This window comes from Astatotilapia calliptera, chromosome 17 (assembly GCF_964374335.1).
Source record: "Astatotilapia calliptera chromosome 17, fAstCal68.1, whole genome shotgun sequence".
NCBI classification, from domain to species: domain Eukaryota; kingdom Metazoa; phylum Chordata; class Actinopteri; order Cichliformes; family Cichlidae; genus Astatotilapia; species Astatotilapia calliptera.
This window is the reverse complement of record NC_137438.1, coordinates 29,459,731-29,476,696: the sequence shown is the minus strand read 5'-3', so window position 1 is coordinate 29,476,696 and position 16,966 is coordinate 29,459,731. Positions and strand designations below refer to the sequence as shown.

At 43.4% G+C, this 16,966-nt stretch overlaps 1 protein-coding gene across 7 annotated transcripts in view; it reads left to right on the top strand.

Moving 5' to 3' along the window:
• Positions 1 to 15,085, top strand: part of col7a1l (collagen type VII alpha 1-like) — a 78,201-nt gene extending 63,116 nt beyond the window's left edge. For 6 of the 7 annotated variants that reach the window (XM_080291229.1, XM_080291225.1, XM_080291227.1 and 3 more), the window contains 5 exons: positions 2,381 to 2,434; positions 2,532 to 2,580; positions 8,489 to 8,665; positions 12,353 to 12,424; positions 14,446 to 15,085. In XM_080291229.1, the coding sequence (XP_080147355.1) occupies positions 2,381 to 2,434; positions 2,532 to 2,580; positions 8,489 to 8,665; positions 12,353 to 12,424; positions 14,446 to 14,654 (561 nt within the window). In that variant the 3' untranslated portion in view covers positions 14,655 to 15,085. The remainder of the gene's footprint in view (positions 1 to 2,380; positions 2,435 to 2,531; positions 2,581 to 8,488; positions 8,666 to 12,352; positions 12,425 to 14,445) is intronic. The other variant, XM_080291226.1, reaches the window with a different exon arrangement.
• The last annotated feature ends 1,881 nt before the right edge of the window (positions 15,086 to 16,966 follow it).

Sequence of the window (16,966 nt, the reverse complement as noted above, 5' to 3'; positions counted from 1 at the left end):
CACTGAAAGGGGGAAGAAAGTTTTATTCTCTAATGAGAAAGAATTTAACATTGATGATACAAGCAGATCCCACCTGAGATATTGTCTACGCGCCACAGTGGAGGGGGGCGCCATAATGGTCTGAGGTGCTTTTTCCTTCAGTGGAACAATGAGGTGTCAGGAGGTGCAGGGGCATCAAACACTATAGTTGCTGGCTATGTCCAGATGTTGCAGAGAGCATCCGTCATGACTGAGGGCCCTCGTCTGCGTGGTAATGACTGGGTTTTTCAACAGGACAACACTACAGTACACAATGCCTGCAGGACAAGGGACTTCTTCCAGGAGAATAACATCACTCTTTTGGACCATCCTGCATGTTTCCCTGATCTAAATCCAAATAAGAACCTTTGGGGATGGATGACAAGATGAATGAACACCAGCTCCATCGAGTAGATGCCCCTCATGCGGCCGTCTTCACTGCTTGCAGTTTCCACTCACCTCATGGAAACACTTGCATCAAGCATGCCACAACAAATTTTTGAAGTGATCAACAATAATGGTGGAACTACTCATTACTGAGTTCATGTTTTGAACTTTGATTTCTGTTTTGGGGGGGTGTTACAGGTTGTTTTTGGAGGTGTGGTCCTAAACTTTTGACCAGCTGTAAAACAGCCTATTTCAGTTTAAGCATTGTTTTCGATAAATTGCATGCTCAAAAAAATGTTTTGTCTCACTCCCGTTTCTTCTTGTTGCATGTTGAAGCTCTACTTGGAACCTTGTTAAGATCCAACCATGCAAAATGTGATATTTTTTTGCCATTTTTTAAGTGGTCTTAAACTTCTGATCAGGACTGTATTTGCAACCCTTCAACAATCTGTTTGAGAATGATTGAGTTAATGCAAGTCAGACTGGGATTGTTTGGAGACAGGTTACCTCCCTCAATGTGTGCAATCACCTTGAACATGGACAACCAGTTGGTTGCTGTAACTACTTGTAGTTGGTTACAGTTTGTCTTTCTATTTTTACTCTAGTGTGACAGAGTCATTAGAAATGTTTAATTTAAATGAAATTATTTAAAATGCATTACACACATTATTGGCTGCCTGAAGATATTTTTCTGGTCACCAAGAAAATATTATCTCTTCTTTAAGATATTTTCTTGTTTGGTCTCCAAAACAGATCCAGCCCACATTAGAGATTAAAAGATGCTCAAGGCTCTGTTTAGATGTGGTGGATTGAAGAGTTGTCTGTTTGCCACTAATGAGTAATCCCTTTGATGTTGCACATTGTTTTTTGATACATTGATAATGTAAAAGTGTGGCTAATTATTTAGTTTTAGTTTAGTTCTGTTGCGCCTTTATTTTGCACAGCATTAAAAGTATTGCAGGTCTGTCTGCAAGAGACTTTTGATAGTCATACTCAGTAGCTAAATAAACACATCCCGTCCAACAGTGTTCTTTTAAAAGCTCTGTCCCAAAGGCACTAATATCTTGGCTATCTTACTAAACTTCGTTTTGAAGGTATTGTGTCGATGTAGTCCTTCGCAAATACCATGATACCATTACATAGAGCAATTAATGACACACCAAATCAGCTGAATAACATTAGCTGTGTTAGCAAACTGCAACATGCAGATTTCAGACTTCAAAAATCACCAGTAGTAACAGACCTTTTTGCCTAATCATACCTCTACTTTTTTTTTTTTTAAATGGTCACAGTTAAAACACTCTTGTTCCAGTGTTTGAACTCTCATGTATTCTGTGCACAATCTCAAATAAATGGTTTAGCATTGACAGTAAATGTCACTTTTTGTTTATATTTAAAGAACTAGAGCCCTGTGCAAACTGGTTTTTTTAACACATGCAAAACACACAGCAATAGAACAATCAAGAGATTTAAGTATTTTGATTTGATTTTAAAAATTGGCTTGTGACCTCATATTTAAGGGCACTATATTCTCTCTCACGTATGTTTTCAGTTCTCAGCCTTGTAGTCTCCAGATCTGTATTTTTGTATTTCATGTGTTCACCAAAATAAAACACATGATTGCTGCGATGTTCACTTCTGTAAGTGGACATTGTGTTAACACACACCTGAATGCTTTCAGTCTGGCACACCACTAAAAACCTTTTAATAGAGGTGGTCACACTTGCTGTGAAAACTTTCCTTTTCACACGACTTTTAGTCCTTGTTAGATCTAAAAGGTGTAATAAGCCAAAATAAGTGAAATTACCTGCATGGCTGCCTTCTCCTTAACTGAATATTGTGTACATGTTAACTTGAGAGAAGTGTGGGTCCAAATATGTTGTTGTGCCTCATCACTTTTCAGTGCAAATGTCAGTAAACTGTCTGAATCTGTCATCCAATATAAATATAACATGTTAATATCTTTTCCTTTTAGGGTAAAGTTGGTATTGAAGGAGCAAAAGGGGAGAAAGGAGAGCCTGGACTCTCAGTACGTCTTAGCACGCTTGCACACTCACACGTGACAAAAGGCTAAAAACTGACTTGTCATTTAAATTATTCACATTCTTGCATTTCTTCGTTTCAAGGCTGAAGAAGTGAAGGAGCTAGTCAACCAGGAGGTGGTAGAAAAGTGCGGTAAGAGTGTGCTTGTGCGCACGTGTTATTCGTTTGTACATTTTCAACCTCCTACAGTACGTGCACTTGTACTTCATCCATGAGTGAATAAACGTGTGCCTCTAGATAGGCCTGCATATTGCGAACGCGTGCTTGTTTGTTGTAGAGCTCCCGTGGCAGCAGCATGGCACCCGTGTGTGTTCAGCCATCTGTTATGTTCTCTCAGAGGAACACGCATCATGGTGCCAGCAACAGCAGAGCCATTCACAAACACAAGACAGCCATTAAGTAGAACGCCTCACCCAGATTCCACGGCACATTCACGATATTTGGAGGCTGATTGTCTGCAACACACCTTTTTCACTGAAGACATTTTGGCATGCTGTATGTGTTAATGGAAAGATAGAATGAAAGCTCTGTGACTCAAACCACAATTTGAGATGATCTTAAATTAAACTCAATTTATGTCACGGCTGATGGAAGGTATGGACTCAAGCGCGGAGCTCTGGGTTGAAGCAGACAGTGCGTTTATTTACAGTGCGTGAAAGATAGTCCTTATCATCAATATATCCAACAATTGTCCTTTTTCTCAGTTCCCAGAAGTGGTGAAGGTGAGTTTTCCCGTGAGGTCTGTGTGCGCTCCTTCCGTGTGAGCTCCTCCTCCCGAAAACACCAGTGAATCCTTTACTCCACTCCTCCGTCCCGTACTTCTCCAATCTGAAAGTCGAGCAAACACAACAACGGATGAGAAGGCTTGCCTGGCCACGCGGGTGACAAGATCACGCGCACACTTAGCTACCGAGCTCCGAGTACAATCCAGCGTTGACTGCCGTCTGGACACATCGTTAAATACCTCCATCTAGTGAGGAAAGATTAGCGGCAGCTGGAGCCGAAGATTACACTTCCGGGTCAGAGATCGGCCTTTCTCACTCTCTCGGAGACGCCGTTCCTCGGCAGCCAGACCCACAACGTAGGGAGGGAGAGAGAAAGAGAGGAGGGCATACACACATCACAAACAAGCAGGTTGTCCGGGAAGACCGTCCGACCGTGACAGTACCCCCCCTCTAACGGGAGCCCCCGGGCGACCCACGAAACTTATCCGGGTGCCGGAAATCCCTCACCATACCATGGTCGAGGATCGCAGACCGCGGCACCCAAGAACGCTCTTCCGGACCGTACCCAGCCCAATCCACCAGAAACTGAAAACCCCTACCGCGGCACCTGGCATCCATAATGCGAGTAATGTCATACGCCGGGGCGCCAGCGACCATCCGGGCGGGCGGCGGGGGCTCAGGAGGCGGGCACAACGGGCTGGTCCGGACCGGCCTAAGTTGAGAAACATGAAACACGTTGTGTACCTTCATGTTGCGCGGAGCGCACACCGGGCATGCCGCCACATATTCGCGGACGTCCTGAGAAAGAGACGGCCACCAGAACAACCGTTGCAAAAAAGTGACAGTGCGGTTCTTACCCGGGTGGCAGGCGAACCTCGCGGCGTGGCCCCACTGGATAACTCTACTCCTGGCCACCGAGGGAACATACAGTCTGCCGTCCGGACCAGTCCCGGGGTCGGGTTCCTGTCGCTGGGCGTCCCGGATCACCCTTTCGATCTCCCAGGTAAGAACCCCCACAAAGCAGGAGGTGGGCAGGATGGGCCTCTCTTTCTCCTCCGGGTCGACGTCAGGTGTGAACTGGCGTGACAAGGCGTCCGGTTTCGTGTTCTTGGACCCGGGTCTGTAGGTAATGGTCAGGGTGAACCGAGTGAAAAACAATGCCCACCTGGCCTGTCGGGCGTTCAGACGCTTTGCCGCTTGGAGGTAGGCGAGATTCTTGTGGTCGGTCCAAACCACTACTGGATTCCTCCAGCGCCAGCTTGATGGCCAGCAGCTCCCGGTCGCCCACGTCGTAGTTCCTTTCCGCCTGGGTGAGACGACGGGAGAAAAAGGCACAGGGGTGCAGTTTACCGTCGAAGCGCTGTGAGAGGACGGCCCCAACCCCTGAATCCGAAGCATCCACTTCCACCACGAACGGTAAGGTGAGATCAGCTTGGGCGAGAATGGGAGCCGACGCGAACAGGCGTTTGAGACGGTCGAAGGCCTGCTGAGCTGCTGGAGACCACAGAAAAAACTGTTTGGGTGAGATGAGTCGAGTGAGAGGCAAGGCTACCTTACTGAAGTCCCGGATGAAGCGTCGGTAAAAGTTGGCGAAACCAAGAAAACTCTGCAACTTCTTCCGGGTCGTGGGCACTGGCCACTCCAGAACGGCTTTGATTTTCGCGGGATCCGCTCGCAATCGGCCCTGTTCAACGATAAAGCCCAGAAAAGAGACAGTGGAAACGTGGAACTCACACTTCTCAGCTTTGCAAAACAGGCGATTCTCCAGCAGACGCCACAACACCAGCCTGACGTGCTTCACATGCTCTGTTTGGGTCCTGGAGAAAATCAAGATGTCATCAAGATAGACAAACACAAAGCGGTTAAGAAAATCTCGCAAAACATCATTCACCAATGCCTGGAACACAGCGGGAGCGTTTGTAAGCCCAAAAGGCATCACCAGATACTCAAAGTGGCCCAGGTGGGTTTTGAAAGCCGTCTTCCACTCGTCCCCCTCACGGATATGAACCAGATGATAGGCATTGCGGAGGTCGAATTTGGTGAAAACGGTGGCTCCCTGGAGGAGCTCAAAAGCTGATGCCAGAAGAGGAAGAGGGTATTTGTTTTTGACCGTGATTTTATTCAGGCCCCGGAAATCTATGCAAGGGCGTAGGGTCTTGTGTTTCTTTTCGACAAAGAAAAACCCAGCGCCCAGTGGAGAAGTGGATGGGCGAATGATGCCCGCAGCCAAGGAGTCTGTTATGTAGCGCTCCATAGACTCACGCTCGGGCTTAGCGATGTTATAGAGACGGCTTGAGGGCAAGGGAGCACCAGGGAGCAGGTCTATCCCGCAGTCATACGGGCGATGGGGCGGCAGCGATTGGGCTCTGTCCTTGCTAAACACCTGACTCAGGTCGTGGTAATCCACCGGTACAGAAGACAAATCAGGTGGAGCGGGCAGCCCAGCCGGGTCAGTAGTCACGCAGGCAGGCACTGCAGGGCGTAAACACTGCTCGTGGCAATACGTGCTCCACCCAGTAATACACCCCCTAGCCCAGTCTGTGGGTTATGCTGCTGAAGCCAGGGAAAACCCAAAACTAAGGGGGTGTGGGGCGCCTTGAGGAGAAACAGGCGAATCCTCTCTGTATGATTGCCGGACAGGGTGAGAGTAATTTCTTGGGTGCGGTGAGAGACAGAAGCTAGTGTGCTGCCATTAAGCGCCGAAACCTCGAGCGTTTCAGGGAGAGGGACGACTGGCAAACCTATCTTGAAGGCCAGAGCCTCGTCCACAAAACTCTGCTCGGCCCCAGAGTCAATCAGAACGTTACATGGGTGAATGCAGGAAAGAAACTGTAATTTCGCGGGACAGCTAAGGTGGAGAACCGAACTCGCAGGTGCACCCATCAGTATCCCCACCTTTACTGACGGGCAGACTCTTTTGACCGAGAGGGGCAGGCATCCGCGAAGTGCACCCTCTTCCCGCACTCAAAGCACTCACCCACCAGTCGTCTTCTTCTCCGGGTGAATCTAGTCCGCCCCAATTGCATGGGTTGCTCCTCATCAGCTGGAGAGTCGGGTTCCTCCTCCCTCCATTCCAGCGAGGGAACTCCCACGCCCCCTGCTGACCTCCGCCCATCTCCAGATCGCCTCCCAAACTCTCGCATATGGTCATCCAGACTGATACACAAATTCACCAAGGCACTCAATGATTTAGGTAGCTCTTTGGTTGCCAACTCACGTTTGATGTTCTCATTTAAGCCGTTCAAGAAGGCCCCTCGGAGTGCCTTCTCCTCCCAGCCGGCTTCTTCGGACAGGATCCAAAAATCCACGGAGAAGTCAGCCACGGTCCGCCGACCCTGTTTCAATGCAAACAAACGATGAGCAGCACTGTCTGGGTTAGACCCCTTATCAAATACACATCGAAACTTGCTTAAGAAGTTACTGTATGAGATAGAGGGCTGAGCGCTCAGCACCGCTTGAGCCCACTGCAGAGCCCTTACCGTCAGTAGCTCGACCATAAAGGTGATTTTAGTAATGTCAGAAGCATACGCTTGAGTCTGCTGCCTAAACATCAAGGAGCATTGAATCAAAAACCCCCGACATTTATCCAGGTCCCCGCCGAATTTCTCAGGCACCGGCAACGCGTGTTCACGTCGTGGCGGGGGTGGAGACGGCGGAAGGGGAGACGGCGGAAGGGGAGACGCTGCCGCTTCGTCAAGCAAGGCGATAGGTGGTTGTGGTTGCACAGGGCCCCCTTGTGGCTGAATGGGTGCCCTTGGTGTAGCGAGTAACATACCTTTTAGCTCCGATACCACCTGTAGTAATGCGGACTGCTCCTTGGCGACATGCTGCAGCATTGTCTCGTGTCGCTCCAATCGTTCAGCCTGAAGCGCGATTTCGCGCTGGAGGGGGGTAGAGTCCGCTGAGTCCATTGCTGGCTGGATTGTTCTGTCACGGCTGATGGAAGGTATGGACTCAAGCGCGGAGCTCTGGGTTGAAGCAGACAGTGCGTTTATTTACAGTGCGTGAAAGATAGTCCTTAAACATCAATATATCCAACAATTGTCCTTTTTCTCAGTTCCCAGAAGTGGTGAAGGTGAGTTTTCCCGTGAGGTCTGTGTGCGCTCCTTCCGTGTGAGCTCCTCCTCCCGAAAACACCAGTGAATCCTTTACTCCACTCCTCCGTCCCGTACTTCTCCAATCTGAAAGTCGAGCAAACACAACAATGGATGAGAAGGCTTGCCTGGCCACGCGGGTGACAAGATCACGCGCACACTTAGCTACCGAGCTCCGAGTACAATCCAGCGTCGACTGCCGTCTGGACACATCGTTAAATACCTCCGTCTAGTGAGGAAAGATTAGCGGCAGCTGGAGCCGAAGATTACACTTCCGGGTCAGAGATTGGCCTTTCTCACTCTCTCGGAGACGCCGTTCCTCGGCAGCCAGACCCGCAGCATAGGGAGGGAGAGAGAAAGAGAGGAGGGCATACACACACATCACAAACAAGCACGTCGTCCGGGAAGACCGTCCGACCGTGACAATTTAACTGAATTTATTGTATAATATCTAGACTACATTTTGCATCCTTGACAAGGATTGGATTTTCCTGCTGCCTATTAGTAACGGTAACACAGGTTTGCCTCTCAGACATGCTAATTACCCACAAGTGGTTGATGCTTAAATATTATTTAATTTTTGTATGCGATAACAGAAAAGGAACAGTCTATTGATTTATGAAGTGTTCCGAGTATAATCTGTGAATAGATAGTGTGTTTTTTTTATGTGTTTGTTTTCTTGTTTCCTGCTGTTTGTCTTTATTAAACAATAGCACTCCCACATATTCATAGGAACACTTTACAGGGAAATAAAGTATAAACTAATAAATAAAGTGAGCTGAAGGGAATAAAAGAATGCAAGAAAATATTTTAAATACTTAGAATTCTAGTTAAATTATGGTATTATGGCTAATTTAATTACTTAAATTTGATGCATGACAAATATATACAGTACTGTGCAAAAACCTTGTGCCAGCCCTCATTTCTTTATACTTTGCTTCCAAGGAGCCAGACTTGCTTGTAATTGTTTCAGTCCTTGTGAGCGATAGTTCTCCAGGCTGTCCATTTGCTGCTTCATCACTCATTTTCAGTTCAGTCCTTGTACATGACCATTTTGAAAGAAATTCTTTTTCTAAGTCAGCTACTTCACAGTGAACTGTGAATTATCCAAACATAAAAAAGATAAAAGTATTTCTGCCCCAACAAGATGATTCCCAAAGAGGTGTTAGCCATTTCCCATTTTCCTAGCAAAAAAAAGTCATGCTGTTTTTATCACTGCAGGATTGGAATACAAGTTCATGGTAAAATCTGTTGACCCAGATGCAACAACTGCAGTGACTAAGAATGAAAATGACCAAAAAGACGTTGTGAAATCTATCACCCATGACCTGCATGAGCAAAGTATGGAAGAAAACATGGCAGACAACATGGGAGAAGGGCACCCACAAAACCAGACTGGTAAGAAACACAAGTAGCTGTTTGCAGGGTCAGCGCCTCTGGCCAAACACACAGATGCCCTAGATAGCGTGTGACCAAGTGTCTAGCTAAATAGCTGCATATATCAACCTTATGTGTAGCAGCTGTGATGCAGGCAATTAAAATGTGCTGTGTCCTGACAAGGACAAAGAAAACAAGCCTGCCTACATGTCTCTGATACTGTATCCATTCTTTAGTTAAACATTAAGGTAAAAGCACCAATGAACATGCTGAACATGTCTGATTAAAGGTGATGTGATTAGGTAATATTTCTTTATGTGCCAGGTCTGTGCCTTTTTTTTTTTTTTTAACCTTTTAGGACATCTACAAGTGATGCAAATATCCCAGAACTGCAACATACTCAGTTCAGACACATCTAGAGATCTGTGTTGTGATGCCATACCAGCTTACTTTTTCTATTTTTTCTTGTCAGTCTCACCACTGTGAGTGCTCTCCCAAAAAAGGCTAAGCAATGGACAGAAAAGGAAACCAAAATGTAGTAATTATTAAATAGAGTGCTATTACAGGGAAGCCACAAAGTTAAACCAAAAGTCAGCTTGTACCAGCAATCTCACATGCCGTGATGCTTATTAGCTAATACAGCCACGGGCAGAAATTGCTTTCTGCATCCCAAATTATTGTAATTCTTGCTTCAGGTACATAAACCAGACAGCTGATCAAAGTACAAGGCTGTCATTGCCCTGTGTCAATGTCAACTGGTTTATTTATTCATTTAAATCATTAAATATAGTACTCATCTGTTCCCCAAATAATGATTGTACAAGTACAGCTCAGCATTCACACCTAAATAAATATGGTGTTTATGTTCACTTGTTTTGTTGCACGAAATCTGATGTTTTACAACAAATAATTAAGATGGACAATATTCCTCTAGCGGATACTTACATAAACTTATAAACCTCACGTGAATAGCTCTTCTTATCTGTCCTGAAATGCTAGATTGTGAGCACTCAATGGATAAAATTCTTCACAAGGAATGAAGCATCTTTTTGTAAAAAAAAAACAAAACCCAAGAATGAAGGATTTTCTTCACATGTGGGCTAAATATTTTATTACTTTTGTAGTACAAACATTTAAAACTTTCGACTGCATACCTGTGGATGTATGCAGATGTCTAGGAGAGTGGGTAGTGGATTTTTTTGTGTTAAAACCAGATTGTTTTCATGAGAGGATGCCCAAGGAGTGAAAACGTGTAAGGACAGCAAGACAGTGGCGAGGTGTGCAGTTGGAGTGACAGATGGGTTCAAGGTAGGGATGGGATTACATCAGGGATCGGCTCTGAGCCACTTCTTGTTGTGACAGAGTTGAAGATGTTAAGATTTTTTAGGGAGGGACCAGGATGGACAAGATTAGAGACGGGTACATCAGAGCGACAGCTCAGGTTGAGCAGTTCGAAGACAAAGTTGGCAGGCTGAGATGGTTTTGGACATGCGCAGAGGAGGGATAGAGCACATACCAGACAAAAGATACTGAAGAAAGAGGAACAGAGGAAGTCCATAGAGGAGGTTCATGGAGTGTAGTGAAGGAGAACATGCAGAAGATTGGTGTCACACAAAAGGTTGCTTGGGATAGGGTGAAATGGAGGCAGATGCTCCACTGGTATTTTTGTATTTTGGTATTATTGAGTTTACTTGTGATTTAAATTTCATTGTGTATTTATAATCAGGGGGTCAGCTTGTGCTTGATTTCTTTAAAAGCCTCCTTTTTATGAAATCCACGTGCAAAAATCATTTGTTGTGATCAGTGTTGGTCAAGTTACTTGAAAAAAGTAATCAGTAACTAATTACTGATTACTTCCCCAAAAAAGTAATCCCGTTACTTTACTGATTACTTATTTTCAAAAGTAATTAATTACTTAGTTACTTAGTTACTTTTTAAAAACACGATTTACAACCTGAAGAGGTGATAAAGCGATAGATCTTTCAGCCCAATTCTACTTTTTCTACATAATCCATCATACAAAATGTAATCAAATGGAAAAGTCTCTTTTTTTAAGTTGTTTTATCATTTTTAATCTTTTAACTTTATGCATCAAGCAAAAATTTAATTATATGCAACATTCTCTGAGTTGAATAAATGAGTTTAACATTTAAACCTATTTTCTGCACATTCCAGCACATAAAATAAAATAATTTTTTGTGTTTACACTCACTCTTTCAAATAGATGCAAGTAAAACACAGCAGAACATAAATAAAGTCAAAGACTCAGCGGTCCTGTTGCTCTATTTTCACCTGTAAAGCAGGACTGCAGTAGGCGGAGGTTTACCCTGGTGCAGGTGTGCAGCGGTCAGTGGAAGGATACGGCAGTTTCTCTGTGAGTTTCCCATCACGTCGTAGCTACTCGGTGCTTGCTCGGAAGTTTAGGGGTTTTTTTCGCTGTAAAAAGAAGTTTTCTTCCCACGCACGATGGACGCTAATGTTTTTGTCACTTTTTATGGAATCAAACTCAAAGTAAGGTCAGTACTTCCACGCTTTAAACGCTGCACGCTCATACTCTCTCCCGCACTGGATATGTGATCCATTGTTGATCTGCACACAGCTGTTGTCACTAGTGATGGGACGTTCTGTATCGAGGCTTCGGAGCGTGTGTCGAGTAATTGAGGGGGCGTTTCCGCGAAGCGCGTATCGAGGCTTGCTTCATTTATGGGAGGAGCTGAAAATGATGACGTCCGAAGCCTCGCTGCCCGGCTGTACCACGTGACTGGTTCATGAAGCGGTTCGAACTTTGCCGCAAATAATCATTTTCCATACTGCCAGCATAAATATACACAGTATACTGCCATCACTACAATATACATGTTTTACACACTCCTTTTGTTGTTGACATTTACAGGCTGTGTGCAAAATGCCACACTCTTCAAATTCATGCCAGCTAATTATTTTTACGTCCAGTAGGTGTCCTGCTAGAGCAAATGAAGCTTCATGAAGCTTCGCGTTGGGGTGAACCAATTGGATGAAAAGCTCCAGTGCTTCATGGGGCTTCATCTGCCCATCACTAGTTGTCACTAACGGCGCACTCGCTTACGTCACTGTCGTGAGACATTCTCGCAAAAAATCACGGTTTTAGTAACGCAGTAACGCAGCGTTCCTACGGGAAAGTAACGGTAATCTAATTACCGATTTTGCAATAGTAATCCCTTACTTTACTCGTTACTCGAAAAAAGTAATCAGATTACAGTAACGCGTTACAAGTAACGCGTTACTGCCCATCTCTGGTTGTGATGAAGAATTCCTTTATGTAAGCGTCTCTCTCAGAACTGAGTGTTTATTGTTCACTTTCTGAATATAGTAAAACCCTACATTAGTGATGTTGTTTGATAAATCCAGATGAAGGGAAAGCAATACAGCAGGCCTTGTAGAACAAAAAGCTGAAGTGCTTCAAAGTTCGTTCCAGCTCTATCAATAATTTTTTAATGATACTTTTGGATTTCCCCTTTTATCGTTTAGCTTTAATGATAGCAGGATATGAATTCCCTCAAAAGTTTGTACTTTATAGCTGGCACGAAAAACAGAAAGTTGATGATCGGAAGGCCCAGAACTGTTTCTCGCTAATTTGCTGGATGAGCTAAAATGTCACTGGCACTCGTAATGTCCAGTGAAGGTGGTTCTTTGTTGTGTATCAGTAATTGCTTTTGTTTCTGGCTTCAGATACTCATGATGGAGGGACTGTGGAGTGGGGACAAAGGAAGAAGAGAAGGGTATATGGAAGAAACACAGCAAGTGAGTTACCAAGAAAACTGATGTTGTTTGTGTCTATTTCCCTCCTCTTTTGTTCCCTTTATTTGCTTTGTGTATCAAAACAAAATTATAAATTTGATGTCACTCAACACCCTTTTCATAGTAAAGACACTCGAGCTTTTTGAATGTTTTCACATAGACCTGGGAGAACCTGGGAGAAATATTAGCTTCCACAACAAGTTTTCAGTCATTTCAAAATACCCTTTTATCTGTTTTATTTCCCAGGGGTTGGATCGGTTACAGAAGGAAAATAAAGTTTAAGTTACAGCTAGGGTTGTCGCAACAGACACTGTATGATTAATATGGCTACAATTTGCACTAATAATCAGTTATAACAATAAATTTAAAAAGAAATAGTAATCATTATCAGTTACACTGTCCTTTATCGTCAGCACTAGTAGCTAAATAAACTGTATCCGGTCTTTAAGTGATGACGTGATGAATCCTGCTTCTGGGCCCAAACTACCCTGCGTTTAACAAGGCTGTTGTGTATTTAACATGTTTTAATGCTTTGTATCTTGTTCTATTTAACCTCAAAAAGCCCCTAAAAACAGTCAGTGATCACTATCGGCCTCTCTCGGTTTTTATTACCGCTATTCATTTTAAAGCTCAGTTTTTAAAACCTTACATGTAACTACAGCCCAGCCCATGCAGCAGTATATTAATGACTAACCTCGTATTGTGGATGGATTATCTCAGTTGCTCTCCCGAGTCCCGACTGAAGTTTGGTCCGTTTACAGCATCCTGCCATGCGATTGCATTTGTCTCTGACCATCGAGAATCCTCATGTTAACTTTTGAGTGGAAAAGAGTTAGAGTTCCTCCTCAAGCTTCACTGTTTATATTATGCTAACATAGCTGTGTCGCTAGCAATCACGTAGCACATCATTATATACCAGCTAGCCAAACTTCAGTAACCCTAAAAACATCACTGCTGTTTAGTTTTCTGTCTCCATTTATGTTGGAAGTGATAACAGAGCTGTGCATCTTAATTTGTTTCCAAAACCCTGCAGTCAGGACATGCTGTATTATGTTTAGATGGAAACTAGCGAGCTAACTCCCTGCTAACGTCTAACTCCGTTAAATGTCATAAATTCTGTTTTCATGGATGCCTGGATGTTAAACTCAATTGTTACACCTGGTAGAGCAGAACGCTGATCATTTTATTACAGATGAAAGAATTTAGACAGTTTTTCAGCTCTTAGTGAGGCTGCAGTGATCGTTTGACTTATGGACCTGCAGCAGAGTTTGGGCCCGGATATAAAAGATGGATGTTTTAGGCAATCTTGGAATCTGCAGTTGTTTACAAATGGCTCCAAGAGATTCTCCTTATTAGATCTTCATTGAGTTCCTTGGACTTTCCCATTGTTAGTATTGATCAGTTCAATCAGTAGTGTCAAACAAATCCTTTTTTAAGCAGGGAAAACTACCAGTTGTAGTCAATCGTGATGACAACAGAGAATTTAACTGGCCTTGGCTTTGTCAAGTTAAGACATTGTAGAACTTATCACTTATTTAAAGATTTAAGTGAGTATATGTATATATTTGATCCTGCGTGTATACTTTGATCCCTGCCTGGATGACAGAAAAATCCAAGCTAAATTCAAATGTGTGTGTGAACTTCTGACCATAACTGTAGTTAAAGTGAGTATACACTCAACAAAACATATTCTGTGCACTTTGTTGAGAATCTAACACTTGTGAAAATAGAGTCCAGGCCACGAGTGCTGGTGTCTTGCAGGTTTTAGATGTGTCTTTGATCCAACACAGCTGATTTAAATGGCTAAAGTATCTCCTCAACATGTCTTGAAGTTCACCAGAGGTTTGGAAATGAACTAGACACTTGATTCAGATCTGCTGACCCTGGGTGATATCTAAAACCTGCAGGACACCGGCCCTTGAGGCCTGGAGTTCCCCCACCCCTGAAGTAGAGTGACTCCACAGCATGTCAGTTTGAAGGGCAGCTTTACGCTTTTCCTCATCTACCTGTTCTTTCATTAACAGACCGCTGCCTGGAGCCGATGTCAGAAGGAGCCTGTTCAGACTATTCTCTGGTCTGGTACTTCCACGCCCGATCGGGGGAATGCAGACCGTTTGTTTACGGGGGCTGTGGTGGCAACCAAAACAGATTCTCCTCCAGACATGAGTGCGAGGAATGGTGTGAGGCGGAGAGTCGAGTTATGGGGGGACCAATCAGATCGCGCAGGGAATAATCCTTCAAACAGTTAATCCAGTGACTGAAAAAAAATCCTGCTTTGAAGAGATTTTTGGTTATACAATATGAATGTGCGGATACTATAGATGCTATAAAAAAAAATGTACACCTCCACAGCCGCAGAACCTTGGAGACTGAGCCAGCAACCCCCAAACAAGATGCTTAATTTTGTACATAACTGTGTAAAATGTTATTGTTTTTGCATTTTGCATTGCTCTTATTTATATATTTTAACAGATGTTTTTCAATTTGTTATATATGGATAATGGGATGCGATGTAGTCTAAATGTGAATGATTTTTTTCTTAATTTCACATAACATCTGCACATGTAAGTATGTTTTCTTGCAGCTGTGTTACTAAAATAGACTGACATTGACAAAGAGTTTGAATGTAAACGTGCCAAAAATAAACATTACTAAAAAAAAAAATCTTAAATCCACCTCACGATTTGTCTTTTTCATGCCAGCCTCTTTCATTTTCCAGCTCGCTATAGCGTATCTCTTTATATAACTGTCACCTTTCTTATGTTTTGTCAATCGCCCTACATCCTGTGTGGTGCAGAAATGAGAAGCTGATAGCTGACTGCCTGCTGACTCCTCCACCACTACATATGTTTCTTTGGCAGGGGGTGTTATGGGTCAGGCTGGGAGCCAGATGAGGGGCCAACAGGGGCCCAGTGTGGGAGCTCACGCAGGGGCTGTTTTAGAGGACTCTCCATCAGACCGACTCAGCAGTAGCTGGGGATTCCTGTGTGGGTGTTGATGAGGGGGCAGCACGCATTGAAGTTTTTTGGTTGTTGTTTTTTTCTCTTCTGGCAGTGTGACAGATGAAAATGCACGACACATTTTAGGCTCTCAAGTTGCCAGGTTGTTGCTCCTGGGTTCTTTCATATCTCTAATCTGTTTTTCAGGTTGGTTTGTAAAAATAGTGTTTTTCAAGTTGACAGAGGAGACAAGCCCCAAGAGGCTTCCTTCATATTAGTCACGATTCTGTACTCTGATGTACACCCACACGCAAAGATGCTTGATATGTCTACTTGATATTTTTAGACATAAAGAAATCTCATTATAAAATTAAAAATGTTTAATTTAAGCACAAGGCAAAAGAAATATTAAAACTTTCTTAAAGCATAAGCTTAATTTCATATTTAATAGTTTCAAGTTGCCATTTTTTTTCTTGTAGATTTTGCTAAACTCTTATGTAGACATTTACACTTTTTGAACCAATCCAGTTATAAAGGGACAAATAGAGATGAGGAAAAATAAACAACTTGCTTTGCGAAGACACATGCAGATGCAGGACAGCCTCACTGCTTAAGGTTTTCTTAGGCCTTGTGAGCTCAGTGACAACTTAGCTGTTTTTTAATCTTTTCAACCTTTAACCTATAAGTATAAACAGTAGCAAGAAAGTGCTTTGTGGTCAATAGGCCTTCACTCCTAAGCAGAGCAACACAAACCAGCGTCAATGTAATAAATGTAGGATTTTTGTCCCCCTTGATGTTGAAGGGGGCATGTAATTCCATTTCAGAGATCACTTGCGGAGGAAGCTGGAGTGGGAGGAGGATATCTCATTGCCTCGTGTGTCACGGAACGCAATTACTCCAGCTGTGAAGACTTACATTCATATTAATGAAGGTGAGTGAAGTTGCTCATTAGACCCTGACCCAGCGCCCTTTGATGCCGTCTCCCCCTGTATGCTCTTTTTCATTCTGACATTGTAATGTACATCAACTCTGCTGCGTGTCATGTGTACACTCAACGGTAATTAAAACACAGTGCTCTCTAGAAAATCTCAGATATCTCTCGTCTCTTTTGAAGAAACATTTGTGAATCGCGCACAGAAGTTTTTATATGTGGTGTCACTCAACTTATTAAAACTTCAAATGGAACAAATGCTCATCTCTTTATTAATAGATGTGAAACTGATGTCGATGGAGACATCTGAAAGAGCAGGGAAACTTTTAAACTCTGCACCTTTATTCTTCATTCAGTTCTTCGTCTTGTTGAAATTAATATATAAAATGAGCTAAAGAGACAATATTGTATTTGAAGGACTTTAATTTGCTTTGATAAAGTGAAGAGTTATATTTATGACCTGTTCTAGAATCTACAGGTTTACATTTCGCTATAATGAACATACAATGATATATTCATTATAGAAAGATATTGTCTAAAACAGTGCATGTAATGTGAGCGCTTTCTACCTTTATATAATAAGGTTTAATACGCTTTAACTAATGACATTCATAGTTGAATATAACCAGTTCAATCACCTTCTATGTCACTTTCTCTCTGGACCCGGGCTGCAGA